The sequence below is a fragment of the Aythya marila genome (genome assembly GCF_965140915.1).
Source record: "Aythya marila genome assembly, chromosome: 7".
Classification (NCBI taxonomy): Eukaryota; Metazoa; Chordata; class Aves; order Anseriformes; family Anatidae; genus Aythya; species Aythya marila.
Window position 1 is genome coordinate 15,394,392 of NC_139048.1, and position 17,161 is coordinate 15,411,552.

General features: G+C 44.5%; 1 protein-coding gene across 1 annotated transcript; it reads left to right on the forward strand.

Annotated features, from left to right (window-relative positions):
• Positions 1-5,019: 5,019 nt before the first annotated feature.
• On the forward strand, positions 5,020-6,407 carry LOC309880121 (homeobox protein vent1-like; the record flags this gene model as incomplete). The annotated part of the gene is made up of 3 exons (XM_082764650.1): positions 5,020-5,257; positions 5,414-5,655; positions 6,030-6,407. The coding sequence occupies 3 exons, from the start codon at positions 5,020-5,022 to the stop codon at positions 6,405-6,407; spliced, it is 858 nt and encodes a 285-aa protein (XP_082620776.1).
• Positions 6,408-17,161: the final 10,754 nt, after the last annotated feature.

Sequence of the window (17,161 nt, forward strand, 5' to 3'; positions counted from 1 at the left end):
CCGTTCCCCGACAGCTGCTCGAGTAAATGCGAGACGTGATGCTCATTTGAGTCCCTAAAGTTAGCAGATTCATCCGTGATAATACCTCTATCATCCGCAAAAATAGGCTTTCTCTAGAAGTTACCAACTACATTCCAGTGGTCTAAAATACTATGTTATGAAATAATTTCATTTTGACTAAAGCGGCACAATTCTACTAAAACACGGTTTCAAGGTTTTCCTTTGATCTGGCAGAAAAAAAAAAATAAATGAAAAGAAGGTATCCTTTCAGGTTTTATTCGGGCACGTCTGAATTTCCCAATCGCTGTGTTTTACCCCCGGCAGCAAGGGACGTGTGCCAGAGCCAGAGCAGGACCCCCGCACAGGCTGCGCCCCCCGGGGCTGGCTTCGGTTCCCGGGTCCCGCACATAAACTGGGCTTCTCCTTCATCATTTCTAACATCCCCATTCTTGTCGTTAATCGCATCGCAGCCACCATCAGAGGAGGAATGCTCCCCGGCAGGACAAAGTGCTGTCTGCAAGACAAACGGACCAGCCGAGCCGATTAGCTAGGGAGGAGCAGCCTAATGCTTGCCACCGGCCTAATGCTTGCCACCGGCTCTCGAGGAAGGGGCTGTAAAACCTGGAAACTGGGCTCCCTGGGGAGGAAAAGGGGGCGGGAGGGGAAAAAGTCCGGAGCACCGACTTCAAAGCCGCCCTCCCCTGCAGCGTGTGCGCACAGGGGGTGAGCCGTGATTGAATTAGCACCGCGGTAATGTCAGGGAGCCGTCTGCAGCCCGTGCTCGTTAACGCCTGCCAAGCTTTGGGGGGAGCACCCAACAGGGGACTGGGAACAGGGCCGGGGGGTTCTGCCTGAAGCTCCCAGACACGGTGGAGCCACTCCAGGCACCTGTTTGCAAACCAGGTGAAGTTATTCGGCGTTGGGTGCTAATCGGGAGAGATCTCGCACTGCCAGGCCATTACATCTAATTGCGGCCCATTATCTCTTTCTTTGATACGCAATTAGATGCCAATTAACTTGATAAATCCCACTGAAGCGGATGGGGAAGAGAGAAAGAGAAGGATTGTTTTGGTCCCATTTTATCCCTTGTGCAGACTTCACTTCTTTTCCTTGATAGGTATCCCTTAAATTCCTAACCTCGACTTAATGTTATCTTGTAATGGTATTTATTGGGAACTAACCCTGGTAGCGCTTTGGTATTCAGGTAGGTGAAGTGCTTTAATTCTTGTTTCAACTCTTAGTTACTATTCATGGGCAATTCTGAATAACTGCAGAGGTGTCACAAGTCCTCAGGCAATGCGAAGATGGTGTGCATGGGAATTCAAGCACTACTCCGGTTTCATCTAACTTGCATTTACCTTATCTAGGCGCTTTGTCCATTAGTTGCGCAAAGAACTGAATGAGATTTCCTTGGTAAATCGCTTTTATTGCAAAGCGTGTGTTTGCTCCCCCAGTGGCTGAATAAGAATATCTGGGCGTGCAGCGTGTGAGCCAGGCGCAGCACGGCCGGGTGAGTCAGTAGCGTTTGCTATTTTGCTATTTATTGGGTGTCAGCCCGCATTGTTCCCGTGGGCAAAGGAGCGACTGGGTGATGGCCCTGTTAGTGTTCACGGGTACTTCAAACAGAACGCATCCATTCCGAAACAATCGATCTCGCTGAGGCCTAATTGACTATCTAATAGCACCTATCAGAACATCAAAAGACGCGCTGAATAACCTAGTTAGCATTTCCAAAGGGGAGCAGTGAAGGCTACAAACACCGATCAATTGTCTCACCGGGCAGGGCAGAACCCCCCGCACCGCCAGGGTTGTCCTGTGGCCCCAGCTGAAGCACAGTATCTGGTCTTCCCGTGTTTCCAGCCGTATCACCCTCCTTCCTTTCAGTAAACGGCCTTACTTGCCTCTAAAGAGCGAACACGCTGCCCCTGACTCTCCTAGAAAATTGCTGCCTATTTATGCAGCTAAATGCTAGTAGAAGGAAAGCTTGGAAGCCGAGAACTTGCCCGATTATGCTACAAAACATCTTGTTTGAAAGGGATTGCTTTTATATCTTCCAGTTTCTGGCCATTTTTTTCTTATGCTTTTACACAAAATCAGGTGGGACAGTATGTTGATGGACTTAGTATGCCAGCACCTTTCTTAGAGAATACAAATAAATACTTCTGCTTCTAATAAGGTGTGAGCTTCTAGTAACTGGTGCAGGAAAAGTGCCAGTGATATATTTTTGATCATGGATATAACTTCAGCATATCAAGTGACACAAAAGGATTGGGTGAAAGAAAATGTCGCCTATAAGCACCATATTTTGGGGAGGGGATGGTGGTGGTGTTAACTGGTTGCAGAGGCTCTACCCTCCTAGGACCATCAAAGTTTTTGAGTTTCTCAAGTTGCCACCTCTTCTGATGGGAGCTGCAACACCTCCACCACTTTCCCATCTGTTCAGAGGTTTGTGCTCCGCAGATGTATCTGTGGGAGAAAGGAGGGGGATGCTGGAGATTTAAACATCTCATTTAATAGGAAATTCAGTTTAAAAACAAAAGTTGCAATTCTCACTGACTTTCAGCAAACAGTGGAAAAAGTCAGCTACTTCCCTGCATTCACAGTCAAATGACAAGAGAAACTGCAGCAGCCACAGTTTCTGTAAGATGCATAATGTGTAAATGCAAAGGCCAGCACTGGTCTCTGGGTATAGCATTGAATAGCTGTCTCATTCGTGGTTTAGTTTTGGCATCAGGGATGAAGCGTTCCTCCCTAGATAATATGTCCTTGGACATTACTGTGTGCCCTAGTGGGGGTGATGTTGGGCACAGGAGTCCCAGGACTGCCCAGCCTGGCAGAGACCTCATCCTGCTGGTGGGGAGCACCACTTGAGGGGAGCATGCTGCTGGCTGGGCAGGGGTGTGCTCAGCTCAGGAGCTGCTGCATCCCCATGGCTTCCAGGTACTGCTTCCAGACTTGGCTTGCATGAGGCAGTCAAGCTCTGCAGCTACACATGATGTGTTACTAGCAACAACGTTTAGTGGGTGGATATGTATATAGTGGAGCCTGAGCTTCTCTGCTGTGGTTTGTCCATGTGCAGGCCGATTCAGAAATGGCTGCTCTGAAAAAAGACTGAGATAATGAGGTCAATGTTTCATTTGTTTGTAAAAAGAAACACGCATATGGACTTGTTCAGGAATAGTTTCTAAACCTGGAAATTATTAAAATTAAGGTACAGATGCTGAACTCTTTTGGGGAGCTTTGGACCAGTGAAGCAGAGACTCACCTGTCTAACTGATGTGTCTAGGAGGTGCAGTGGGGTTTAAACACCCCCTGGAACAGCAATGTTGGATCAGTGGCACTTGGAGGTATGTGTTTCTGTGCCAGGGACAGAGCCTGATCTACGACTCAGTGTTCAACTGCTTTTGCACTGGCTTAAGCAAGTCAGTCAAAATGTGTCTCTGTGCCAAAGGTAACTCAACATTCATGGGTGGCTGACCCCAGAGGAAAAAAAAGCAATCTTGCTGCCAGGGCTGTGCTGCAACAAGTAGAACCTCCCCCAGCCCTGCCCTTAGGGGCTGATGTTGTAAGGGAAGCACAGGGGCAATCCAGATCCTGGGCCCTGTGGGCTTGGTAAGGTGCCTGAATTGCTCCAGTGCCTGGGGTTTATCACTCCCCTGGGGCCAGAGCCAAGCGAGGTGGCAGGGGCTAGAGAAGTCAATAATGTGCTGCTCATTCTGATGGCCATCCAGTTACGAGAATGCCTGAAAGGATGAAAAGGGGCAGCACAAACATGATTTTCTCCTTTCCACTGTAAAATGGGGAGTTCTGGGGGAAGCTGGTTTGGTTAGGGTGTGTGATTTATTTATGGACTTATTTTTATATAGAGAACTGACATCTGCTCTTACGTCTGGGAGCTGAGTGTTGCTCTGGTTGTAGAAAGACCCAGGGTCCTGCTCCATTCCACCCCTGGTGCTCACTGCTTTCAGCTGTGCATCCCACTGGGAACCCCAAAGAGCTCAGAGGAAACTGAGGTCCTGCCAGTGCTTTTGCCCAGGTACACAGGTGGTGACCACTTCCCCTGGTCTGATTCCAGTATCTCTGCTGCCAGTCGGGTCATGGTCAGTGTGGTCTTTTTGAGCAACATGGGTGAAAACTGGACATGGGACGGGACTGGCTGAGCTGTGGGGACACTGCTTTCCCCAGCTGGACCTTTCATTTCACTGAGGGGAAAGCTTGGATGGGGATGGGGGGACTTCGCGCTGTCCCTGTGTTACAAAGGCATTACCCTCCTTGGCTAGCAACGTGTGGATTGGGGACAGCTCGAGGCTGATGAGGTGCAAGCTTCACTGTTCACTGGGTGCTTTGATCGAGAAAGCCCATGGGAGATCTGGGACATTTTCTGGCTAGACGGGTGGCGCCAAGTTCAAGCTGAGAAGGCCCGCGGCCCTGCTGATCCTATAACCCAGGTGAGGATTCAGCCCTGGGGATAGGGACTTCTGGTCAGCGGCTCCCCACAGCTTTTCACAGGGTGCCCGGCCTCCACGGCTCCCCCAGGGTGACTTTCCTGACGGTGGGGCTGCTGGCCCATGGGGAGTTGCGGTAGCCCCCGGCTCACCAGCGCTGGGCTAGCCCCGGGCCCCGACGGTGCGGGCCGGGCTATCCTGTGACTGGCTTCGGGTACCTCCGCGCCATGCAGGACCCCGCGGCTGGAAAAGGGCTAAAACCCGCTGTTACCGACACCTTCAGTATCTTTAAACGCCCCTTCGCGGGGCTGGGCCTGCCCGTGCCCTGCCCTCCGGGGGAGAGGGGCAGGTTTGCACTTCAAGGGGGTCTCCCCGGCCCCCCCAGACACGCTGGAGCCAGGGGTTTGCAGACATTTGCCAGACGTGTGAACTTTCCTCCTCGCTGGCAGGCAGCTGTTATCTCTACTCGATTCCCACTTTGATGTGGGTTCACACTTGCAAACGAGCCCGCCCGGGACCGGAACGCCCATATAAGAGCAGGCCGAGCCCGGCGGCCCCCCAGCCCCTCTCCACCATGAGCCAGACCGAGCTTCCTTTGGCAGAGACCAAGCCCCACGGGGTCAGGCCCCACATTTGCTGCGCGCCCCCTCCCTGCGCCCCGACCTCTCTGGGCAGCAGCCCCCTCCTGGCCCGAGCCGAGCCCCGACGGGAGGGACCGCGGCCGAGCCAGGCCGCAGACAGCGAGCCCTGCGCGGCGGAGCGGGGCGCAGCCAGCCCCCGGGAGCCCAACGACCCCTGCCCATCGGAGGCAGGTGGGTGAGGGAGGTCAGAAACCGGGAGCAGGGGGGGCATGGGTGGATTGTGGGGACGGGACCTCAGCTCCCATCGCTGCCACGGCTCGGCAAGGCGGGGGACTGCGGTGTGGGGACAGAAGCCTCACCGCCGCCTTCTTTCTCCCTCCCTGGCAGCCCCCGACGGCGGCTGGCTGAGCGCCGACGAGTCCTCGGGCTACGAGAGTGAGAGCGCGGGTGCGGAGCGCAGCAGCGGGGCAGCGGCACCGGGCGCGACCCGCGGACGGCAGCGGCGGGCGAGGACGGCCTTCACCGCGGATCAGGTCTGCCGGCTGGAGAAGACTTTCCAGCGCCAGAAGTACCTGGGGGCCTCGGAGCGGAGAAAGCTGGCGGCTGCCCTGCAGCTCTCAGAGATCCAGGTGGGTGCCGGGTCCTCCCCCGCCCCATCGGGCAGCGCTCGCAGCAGATCCACCTAGGGATCTTCAGCTGGGTGTGGCCGTGTGGGGCTTCTCGGCAAGGTAAACAGCCCGGTCTCAGAGCACAGCCATCGGGGTGTTATGTACGTTCTTAAAGCCCCGAAGTGATTCACCTGAAACTGCTCGACACGGTCGTGCCCCCATCCAGTGCTGTGCCCTCAGTTAACAAGGACATGAGTCCAATCCCATCAATTAACGCAAAGCAAATATTGCAAAGGCCCACGAGCTACAGTTGTTTGTAGTTTTTTGTTTGTTTTTTTAAGCAAGGTTACTGATCTGTCTCTTGCACCCCGTGCCTCTTTCCTTATGTTACTTAGATCAAGACCTGGTTTCAGAACCGGAGGATGAAACTGAAGAGGCAAATCCAGGACCAGCAGCACAGCCTGGTGTCTCCTGCTCCACTCTACAGCTACCCACTGGGAACCCCACCAGCCCTCCTTCATGATGAGGGCTTTCCACTGTCTTTCCACTATCCCTTTGCTTCACAGCACCAGAGACTCCTGCCCCTTACCCCGGTGCCTGCTGTGCAGCTCAGCTTATCCTTTCCCAGATACGATGCATTGCAAAGCACCTACCGCTTTATAGCAAATGAGCTGCCGTACTACCATCAGCACTGGCTTCCTCCTCATCCTTCTTTCCACCCAGTTATTCAGAATAAAATGGACAAGAAATGCCATCCTGTATATGCATTATAGTGAGAACAAAATGGGGCAGGCAAAGGGGAAAATTAATGTATGCTGTAATTATGTTCTGCTCAGAATTTCTTGTCTAACTTGGAATCATATGTTTATTATTTTCTAAGTTAAATGTGAAGAGTAATAATTTTATATTTGTACTGAATTTTATTAAAATTTATTGGATTTGGTCCCACTCGGTCATTTTTGATTTGATATCCTACCTTTGCAAAAACCATATTTTTTAAATGCAGGTAGTCTACCATCTTTTGATTTCTAGATATGCTGAAGGGTTAAGCACTGTTGAAATGAATAATTATGCCATAGCCATGATGTACTTGCAGTTTCATTATGCTATAGCCATGATGCACTTGCAGTTTCTGTGCCTACAGCTTTTTTTTTTTTTTTTTTTTTTTTGTGCCTGCAGCTGCTGAAAGGGAACGGGAGGGAGAAAAAAACAAAAACCATGGCAAAAAACTCAAAAACTCGCAATTGTCAAATTTCTCACAGTGTAGGATAAACTTATTAAGTTTAGTCTGCAATTGAATGTTAAGAAACTGGTTATGATTGAACATCCCCAGTTCTCATATATATAAAACCTAGTGTTACATGTGCGAACTGTTTAAAGGTTGCATTTGTACACTGCACTTTCATGTAATGGGGAAAAATTCAGATATTTTATGTATATCACCTGACTTTCCTACACTGATGCTGAGAGGTATATTCTGAGTATTGTGTATTTGGGAGCTTGGACCTTGCCAGTTGTATTGTACTGTGCATTTGGTTAAGTGCACCCTTTGAAGCACACCACAGGAGGAAGATGTAGGTGAGTTTCTCTTCTGAATATTAATTTATTGCTTTGCACTTCGACTCCAATTTCCACATGAGAACTTCAATTGTGTTAATCACAAATGGTAATTAAGCCTATGTGTCTTTAAACAGTGATTAAATAGTTCAAATCTTCACTCCAGAGTTTTAAAGTGTTAGAATTACCAAACCAAGTATCTTGTAAAAGATTTAAGAGCAAATCAGTGCTCTGTTAACAGCCATATTATCTCAATGAGATTTTAATCTGCAAATTTGGCCTTCGATTCACCACTAAATGTTCATTGTAATTGCATATTGAACTTAAAAAAAATAATAATAATTTTTACTTAACAACAAAAAAAAGTAAATTAATCCTTTTAGGACAAGCAGCATTTAAAGGAAACATCTTTGTTTTTTACTCTTAACAATCCTTAAACTTTTTTTTCCTCCCACGAGGAAAAAGGGGGTAGTTCTCAGGATCGCAGTTTTCACTTCTCTTCCCAAAGGGGTTAGCACTCGATCTTTAGACTTTAATTACGTTTCTTTAATTCATTAAACGTTCTTTTAAATGCATTAACTAAGTTGATTGCTGCACTGTAGTCTAAATTTTCCCTTTTCAATTTCTAATCCAGTGAGCCTTGAGAGTTTCGATTTAATAGCCTAGGGGCTTCTCACCTGTGAAAGGATGATTTAGAAAGAGAAAAGTTTTCTCAAATTAAACTGCTCTAAACCATATACTGGTTTACAGCAGTTAAGTCTAAACTTACACTGGTTAGACCAGTATAAGACCTGCAAATTTAACTCCAACGGGAACCAGGTTGGAGGCAAACTTCTTGGACATCGGGGAAGTGGTGTCTGGAATTACAAGGTGACAGTGCAGGAATTGTCAGGCTATTTTCTCTGGTATATACAGTCTGCATGCAAAGAGACTGAGAAGTTAACACTTTGTCCCTTCAGCAACCTGTATCTCAGAGCAGAGTTTTGGTGTGGCAGGGAGAAGTGTGGGTGTGTTGGGAGGGGGAATTCCTTTGAGTGTCCGCTGCCACCCCCTTGCCTCATGGTTAAGGTGTGGTTTCTTGACAGCAGGTAGAGAGATAACCCAGCTATGGAATGCTTGGAGATTAGTTTTTACATCAGAGGTTATAAGCAGAACAGGAGCTGTAAAACAAAAGGTAGGAATATAGATGTAATTCCTTGTGGTCTCTTATACCACACTAAACCTTGTTGCTACCAAAAATTTGGAATTCAACTTCACTTCCCTCACTCCCAAAACTGAAAAGGGGGGGAGGGGGAGGATTATCAAGATATTGCACAAGGTGTTTGTAGGCCATGTTTGTCAACTTTGCACAATCTCTACCTGAAGTTTTTTTTTTGTGTTTGTTTGTTTTTTTTTAATAAGTGCAAAGTAATTTATTTTTCTCCTGACAAGCAGCTAAGGATGGTCAGGGCAAGGAAGGAGATGTAATCACACCTGCTACACTCTAGCTTTAGGTTGATGCAAGGTCTGATTCTCATTATTCTCTATATGCATGTTTTGCATGTTTTTCACTCTCTATAAAGCTTGCCATAGGATTTTTAGGAACAGTCCTGACAGCAAGCAAACAGAAACCTGCAGCTTAAACTTAGTGAGGCTGCCACATTACAGCTGAAGCTGTAGAAGCAACAACTGAAACAGTTTTCTGTGAGCATTCTCAGAGACCTGAATTTGTGTACAAGAGTTTTTGTCAGACTGAAGTTAAGTTGTTTGGCACTGATATGAAAAAAAAAATAAATTGCCAGTTATTACCTTTACATATCCTTTAAATGCATAAATGGAATATTCACAGCCACATAAAGGGTGGACCATTTTAAGGAAGGTGCAAAATATACACATAAAAGACAGTATTGGACAACTTGTTCAGCTTTGTTTATAGGGCCAACACTTTTTGTATCATTTTCATTTTAATGCATTTGCTGCAGTTTACAAGTCTTTCCTTAAAAAACTCACAGTTCATTAGAACAGTCACTTTCTCAAATTATTATTACATTATTTAATTACTGTGTAAACTTCAGTGTAATCAATGCTTCCAATTTTTCCTTGGAGAGCCCCAGCTGATTACAGGTTGTTTTCTGAAACAAACTTTTGGATAGGAAAAGTTTCAATACAGTAGAGCAAAGACTGTAGGAATAAGGAAAGTTCCAATTCCTTCACTTCCACTCTCAGTATTACTCCTCTAACATAGATTGTTTTCTCCTTGCAACATTAGAAAAAAAAATCTGTCATCCATATATTTAGTATAACTAACTAAATAAGTATTCTTTAGATATTTGGCAGTTGTTAATGCAGATAGTCTTGATATTTTTTAAAAGGAAGGAAGATATGGCTGGAACCTCGGTCTTTTATGGTCGTTGGTTAAAGTCATTGCTGGCACTGTGGTAGAATAAGAAGAGAGTCCTGGGCTGGGAGGCAACAGTAAGGCTGGGCTTGGCAGAACTGGTTGAGCAGACTGAGCCGAAACCGTGGGTACCAGCAAGGCAGGGCTCGGCACCGCCGGGTGAAGGGAGACACCACGGGCAGCAGAGACACTGGCGTCCATCCCATGAGAAGGGCTGGGTGTGACATCTGGGTAACAGTAACAGGGCAGAAACAAACCCGAGACCAGAGCTTCCACCCTGGCATCTTGCGTCTCGCGTTTAAACTTCATCCGGCGATTCTGAAACCAGGTTTTTATCTAGGGATAAGAAAGAAAGAGTCAAGAACAAATTCGGTTGTCTCGTTTTCCTTTGGGTGATGCGCTCCGAGGCCGTCCCCAGCGGCCGCTTAACGGGACGCCCGGTCCCGGTCCCCGCGGTGCGGCGCTCACCTGGCTCTGGGAGAGGTTGAGCAGGGCGGCCAGGCGCCGCTTCTCGCTGGCGCCGATGTAGCGCTGCTCGCGGAAACTCCGCTCCAGCTCCTGCAGCTGCGCCGCCGAGAACTTGGTGCGGGGCCTCCCAGGCACGGCAGCACCGCCTCCTCCCTCCTCCGCTTCGAGGCTGCTCCGCTCCGAGCCTCCGGGGCCTGCGGGACGGGAGCGGGAGCGGCCCGTCAGGGGGGCGGGCACGCAGGCAGCGGCCGCACGTGCAGCTGCGCTTCCCCGACGGCCTCGCGCGCGGCGGCCGTTACCCCAGCGGCCGTTAGCCCCAACGGTCGTTACCTCAGCGGCCGCTACCCCGGCAGTCCCAGCCCGTCGGGGCGGCCGGCACTCACCGAGGTCCCTTGGGCGGCTGTCCTGGGCGTCGCGGAGGTGGCGGTGAACGGTCCGGGCCCCGCCGCAGCTGCTCTGTGCCAGCCACTCCACCGAGAAGCGGCCCTTGTCCATGGGCGCCTCTGCCACCGCCCGCTCGCAGCCCGTGTTTGGGGGGGGGGGGGGGGGGGTTCGACTCTGGGGGCAAATATTTAAAGCACCTTCCGCGGCGCGGTTTGAAAAGGCCGCGAAGCATCAAATGAGGCCGAGAACAAAGGAACCCCCGGAGAGGCGCTTTAATCTGCCCTTTCAGGTGATTGTTACATCCGCCTAATCTCGGAGCGCGGCGGTTAGCGGAGCTCAAGGCTGCCTGACCTGGCGCCAAGTTCAGCGCTGAGTCACCCGCCGGCCACGTAGCCGCGGGTAATCGCATCACGGCCTGCGCTCTTTATTCTGCCCCGGCCGGCCTCTCCTCTCTCGGCCAGCCGTGATTTTCTACCTTTATCTCCCCGGTATGAAGGACAAGGATGCAGAAAGGGCTGGTAACAAAAGAGGACATAGAGAGGCCTCTTTTGGGAGAGCAAAACCCAGCTTTGGAGTTCTGGAGTGCTTGGTCCAAGATCTGAAAGAATCCAATTGCCTTTCTACCTGCAAAGGAAAGTGACTCGAGGAAGGAATAAGTATTCCTCGAGCTTAGAAATAAGTGAAAATTACGGACAACCACCGGTACCAATACCTTCCTATAAACACCATACTGTCCTTTGTGAGGACACGGTGCATAGACGTTGTTTGAACTAAGAGTATTTCACTACTGTCCGTGAGGCTGAGTGCTGCGATTAGGACATTCTTCTGCCTCTGAAGTGTGTGGTACAACTACTGGTGATATCCCTTGATGTAGTATTGCCTTCTTAAAGAACTTTCCGTGGAGAGAGGGTTGGAAACTAGATTACAGGGGCATTAGCACGGCAATTTGTTAGGTCATTTGTTAGAAAGCAGGGTAGGAAGTTCGGAATTACCTAATAGGCAGTAGTAAGAGTCAATTCTTATTAATTCATTTAGGACTGAGCAACGAAGTTATGCTTCATTGCTTCATTCAGGATGTTGGACAGGATGAGAAACACTGAGAAAATGACCAGTTGGCTTGAAATAGATCTGTTCTTGTCATAAAACATCTTCTCGTTTCCCCACACCCCAAGAAAGAAATGTGTGCATTTCAAAGTAAACAATTCTGATGTTTTTATAAAGTAGATCAAAGAAGAGGAGTGTAAACTCTGCTCAGAGGCAGCCTGTTCAAGGATGATTCAGATAAGAGTGAGAAAAGAACCACGTTTAGGGTCTGAAGTGGGCCTGGGATGGCACAGTCCTTATCCTCTACAAACACAGGCTAACACATTTACAGGTAGTTTCAGTAAACAGTCGCCACTGCTTGAGTTTATACAGCCAGAGATAATGAACTAGCTTTCACGCAGAGCTGAACATGTTTGAGACATCATGTTAATTCTTAGACTTCAAAGAAAACCATGTCGTGGTGGTGTATTTGCAGTGAGACGGCAAAAGTCAAATAATGCTGTCCTTCCAGCTTGTTTTCCTCAGAGGTTGTCTATATTTTCTGAGCCAATAATGTTTTTTCTTTGTTTTTTCCTCTCATAAAATGTAATAGGATTTACCTGCTCTTTTGTTCAGAGTGCTGAAGCCTGACACGCCATGTTAGATGCTGCCTTGAGTATGCTTTATACGTAGTCTGCGGTTATGAAATCTTTTCTCCTTGTAACAAATTATCCTGAATGTCCAACTGAGTGGATTGTTTTTCTTTTTCTAAATCAACATCAAACTTTTGAGAGGTTCCTATGTATTCTGAAGAAATCACTTTTCACAGATGACACATTTTACTGAAAATCCTACCTGAATAGAGTAACAGGGATGGTATATGCATTGTATTCATAGATTTCAATTCCACCAACAACAACGTACAACTTTTAAAAACTACTAAGATGCAACTTACAAGTCACATCTGTCCTTAATGAAGAAAAAAAACACGCAAAGCAAAAAACTTTGATAAATCTGAACACCCCTTTTTTACATTTACTAGCTAAAATCAATCTTAATAAAGGAAAATAAAGAGCAAAACAGGGGAGAGACTGTTGCTTTGATGACAATTAGAGTTGTAATTCAATATTCAGAGTGATTTTTCTGTAATGAACCATTACATGTATTTTCATTTAGCTTGGTTCCTAGTCCTACAAACAATTCCATAATTGTAAGCATGGAATAACTCAATTCCCTGAATTAATCATAAGTAAACTTACGTGGTTGAATCAATTGCTCAGAGAGCTTACTGTCCTTCTTAGAATTCTACACATTAACCCAGAAAAAAATAAACTTTGGAAAAAGGATAAAAATATAGGCAACTTCTTAGGTGAATGGTTACAACGTACTTAGTGTTACAGATAACATCTAATCAGAAGGACCAGTAAAGCATCATTCCTTTATTATGTTATTGTTTCTACACGTTAATTATTATTGAGCTTATTTTAGTAGAAGAACAGCAAAGGGAGTGCCACTATGATGAGAGTTTTTAAATTTGCATTTTAGTGTCAATATGGGGTTTAGTGTTTTCTTTTTGCTGTTGTTGTTTTGATCCTTCAGTCATTGATCTTCTTATCACCTAACTAGATTGGAACAATTGGTTTTATAGCTTTCAGGAGAAAAGCTTTAGTTTCAAAACTCACAGTAAATCAACACAATATTTTTTGTAGTAGAGTGATGTTTCAGATTCATGCGATGGTAAGGCTTCTGCTGATTCCTCACATCTCTTTTCCGTGGCACTGAACCACTTAAGAAAACCTTTCTATAATTTCTCTTTAGGTCCTCTGATGTTGTTTATGTAGTTTGCCTTAGTACTTAAGAGGTTAGGAATAGGTGTTTTGACATTGCCCAGCTCTTAATGAACATATTTTTGGAAGGGGTGGGGGAAATCTCATGTGTTTAATCAATAAAGACTTTCATTTAAGTCAGAATTACTCCTGTATTTTTTTCCTGCTGATGATATTTTTGCATTTAATGCAATTTCTTTTAAAACAATACTAATATTTTTATTTTATGATTGTAAACAGGACAGCATAGACATACCATGTTGCTTCTTGGATGCAATAAAATGAATTGGCAACAATATTTTTGTGTTGATATAACCGTTAGCAGAAAGCCATGTGCTGACATAAAATTAAAGTGGCTATTGTGGCTTGCCTATGTTTTAAATGCTGACATATTTATTGTAAACAGAAGTAGATGTCATAATGAGCCACCTTTCCTGTATTGTCATCTAACTGCACTATAAAAATTGCATAGTGTTCTCCTATTTATAATTTAATGTTTAAAAAAATATTTTCTGTGACATGATTGTCTGTAAGACATTTCTGCTGTATTTCCTTCAGCTGTTATTATAGCTTTATTTATTTATTTATTTATTTATTTATTTTTGTAACTGTTGTTGTTGTTGTTGTTGTTTTGTTTTGGCAGACCACTCACCTCTGCAGTATTAGAACAAAACACTGAACAGGGACTTCAACAAATGTAGAAGACAGCATATCTGTGGTAAACCCAAGAAAACGTATGTCTAAAATAATTACATTTTTAAAGGTTAATGTTCATGTATTGAGTGTTGTTATGATGGTTTAACTTAGCTACAGAACCTAACTTGAGGCAAACAAAGGATTTATTCCTTCTATGCTTTTTCCCACGTGTTTCCCCTATCCATCGAGGAGACCATTTAGGTTTCCAAACTAGAAGGAAACAAAGAGAAGAGCAAAATAAAAATCAAATGGCTTTTTAACAACCATGAGAGCTAGAGCCACTCACTAAAAATCTGGATGAGCTCCATGACTTGAACAGAGAAAGAAATGGGATAATTCCCATTAATTCCCGTTCTTTTAGTAGTGAGTACTGTTGTTACTTTTTATAGATAAATGCTAGTGTCTTTAGAGTCGGACCTATTATTATCATTTTTTTTTTTTTCCAGATGGAGACAGTTAGGTAAGAAGCATAGATACTTTAGGTCATTAATGGTGATACTCAGAGTTGGATTACAGTAGAAATTCAAGTAAGTAGTTGTTTTAAAAAGTTGATACCTGTTAAATATCTATGTTCATGTTTCTGTAGAAGGATTTTATGATACTATGTGATAAAACTGTAGATGTAATTCAATATTAATGACTATAAAGCGCTTCTTAGATAGAGGAAAACAAAAACAACTATTTAGACACCCACCCAATAATTAGCTGTTAGCATTCAGTTTTTCAATCAAGTTAAATGTATCTAGTTGCCACTGATCAGTGAAAGATGATCATTTCCATCTCAATCCAGCTGCCTCCTATGCTCTGAATTTTGTTCATTTTGCACTGTTTTGCTATTTCAGGAAATAAAGCTGGCAAAAAATGATACTTTAGGGAATACAAATATATTTGTATTTGGGAAAGGGAAGGGAATTTTTCCCCTTTTGCCAGTGGATAACCATCATATCAACTAATGTCTGTCACAGCACCTGTTAAATATTTTGTGAATCAACAGGAAAGCTCTCTGAAACATCAGCTCCATATTTCGGTATGTTCAAAAAAGCAAATAAAAATATTACAGATTATTTATGAGAAGAGAACTTGTATATATGGTATTTTTGTGTATTGCAGAAACGTGTTTTCAATCTGTGCTTGTTAAAAGAATGTTTTAAAAGCAATGTTTATACTTCTCAACTATTTCAAAGTAAAAGCCTGTCTGTTGCAATGGTATAAATATAGAATATTTTTCTTTAGCAAAGCTCTAGGAAGAGGAAATAACGATACTTTATGGCTTGATATCATAATTTCCAGAGTGACTATTTTGTAGGAGTGATGTGGAGATGCATGTGTAACTCACTGGTAAATAAGTCACAATTTTTGAAGGTTATTTTCACTTTTATGGCTTCCTCTTTGCCAGCTCTTTTGGATATGTTCTGATTAGGTTATTTTGGCCCTGCAATATATCACCTACTCTTTGCTCTTGTACTTTATCTAAATGAAGGTCACTTGTTTGCACTGTGCAAGACCTTTTATGATGGTGCTGAATTATGTCACTTTGTTGCATTTCACAGTACTCAAAGTAGAATATGCTAACAGATTAAAAGCATGCACTTCCATTTGTTATGTACTCTCTATATATCTGTGATTTAGCAATAGTTAAGTAACAGTTAAGTAACAGCTTAGTTTTAATAGTGTATTTTGCTCCTGAAAGGGGATAGTTGATTATCAAGATTCCTGTCATAGTGGGTAATGGTTTTCTTGTGTAAATGGATAACGGGAAAAGGACTTCTAATGGAAAAACACTACTTATTTAGAATTAAAATTCAAATAGTGCATAATCTGAATAATCCCCCCCCTCTCCAAATTACTGGGGAAACACACACACAAAAGGACAAAAGTGCAAGGATATTTGTTTTAAAACTGACCCATCAGAAAATCTGAGCCTGACAGAATAAATAAATTGTTTGACATGTAATTAAAATTTCTTTTTCTCTTTCTGCTTTCCCTTCACTTGGTGTATAGTTCTTCATATCCACTCTGGTAAAGCTTGATCCTACAGAAAGGAGGAGGAATCCTATGGGGGATTTCTCCCCAAATAATTCATAGTACTATGAAGGTTAAATTCAGACTGTATTGTAGCGTATGTGTCTTATGAGATGGAATTAAGATTTAACGTTTTTAAAACAAACAAACAAAAAAACACACAACGATGCATATGTGTATCAAAGTTCACTACATTTTGCTAATAGGAGTAATTATTGTCATTCCAAGTTCTGAGGAGGGTTATATTACAGAAACAGGAGAAGATAGAAGCGACTAAATGGCCTAACAGTTTTCCCTCCCAGCAGCAGCTCTTGTCTTTCCATATGCTTCATAAAAACCCAGCTTTTTTTTTTTTTTTTTTTTTTTTTACTCCATTTCTGCTTTTGCAAGCCAAGTCGCTTCTGGTTCGCCATGCTGTTTCTGATGGTATTCTCTGTCTGCATTTCTTAATACATCTATTTCATCTGTCAGCAGGGGGAGCGCTAAGAACGCGGGAGAAACTTGTACTGGTCTGGGGAGCAGTGGTGGGAAAAATACTGCCCAGCCCGTGCAGTTTCCAGCTGTAGCATACCGTAGCAAGGGAAAGTCTTTGGAGAAAGCTGAATTCTCAACAGGTTGTCTCTGGACTCTGTGTGAAGTCTGATTATTTTGACCTGGCTTTCTATGGGAGTACACTTGGGACTTTTGAAAGTGTAAACAATTTTCAAGAGGAACAGGGCAGATATAAACCTAATATTTCTATGCAGCCACATGCTTTTATGCTGCATGTCAACACCAGCCGTTGAAAGCTGTAACAGCTCATTAATTAAATTATTACATCATTTGTTTGATACAGTAAAAAAACAGATTAGTCCAAAAATTGAGATTTTTTTTTTTAGGTAGGGTGTAGGGGTAATCTTGTTTCCCTGTGCGAACACACACACACACACACACACACACACAATATTCTTATTTAACCGCACTTTGGTGAAAAAGATAAATTAACAGAGAAAAAATGTTTGAAGATTTTTAAATTTTTTTTAAACCAAGAATTTTCATCTTTCTGTTTGATTTTGGTAAGAGTTCACTAAGTGTCAGAAAACTGTCCTGAATTGGTGCAAGGTAAGCAGGAAGAGGGAGAGGAAAGAGGGGGAAGGGCTATGGGACTTCATTTTCACCAGTGATCTGCTCAGTT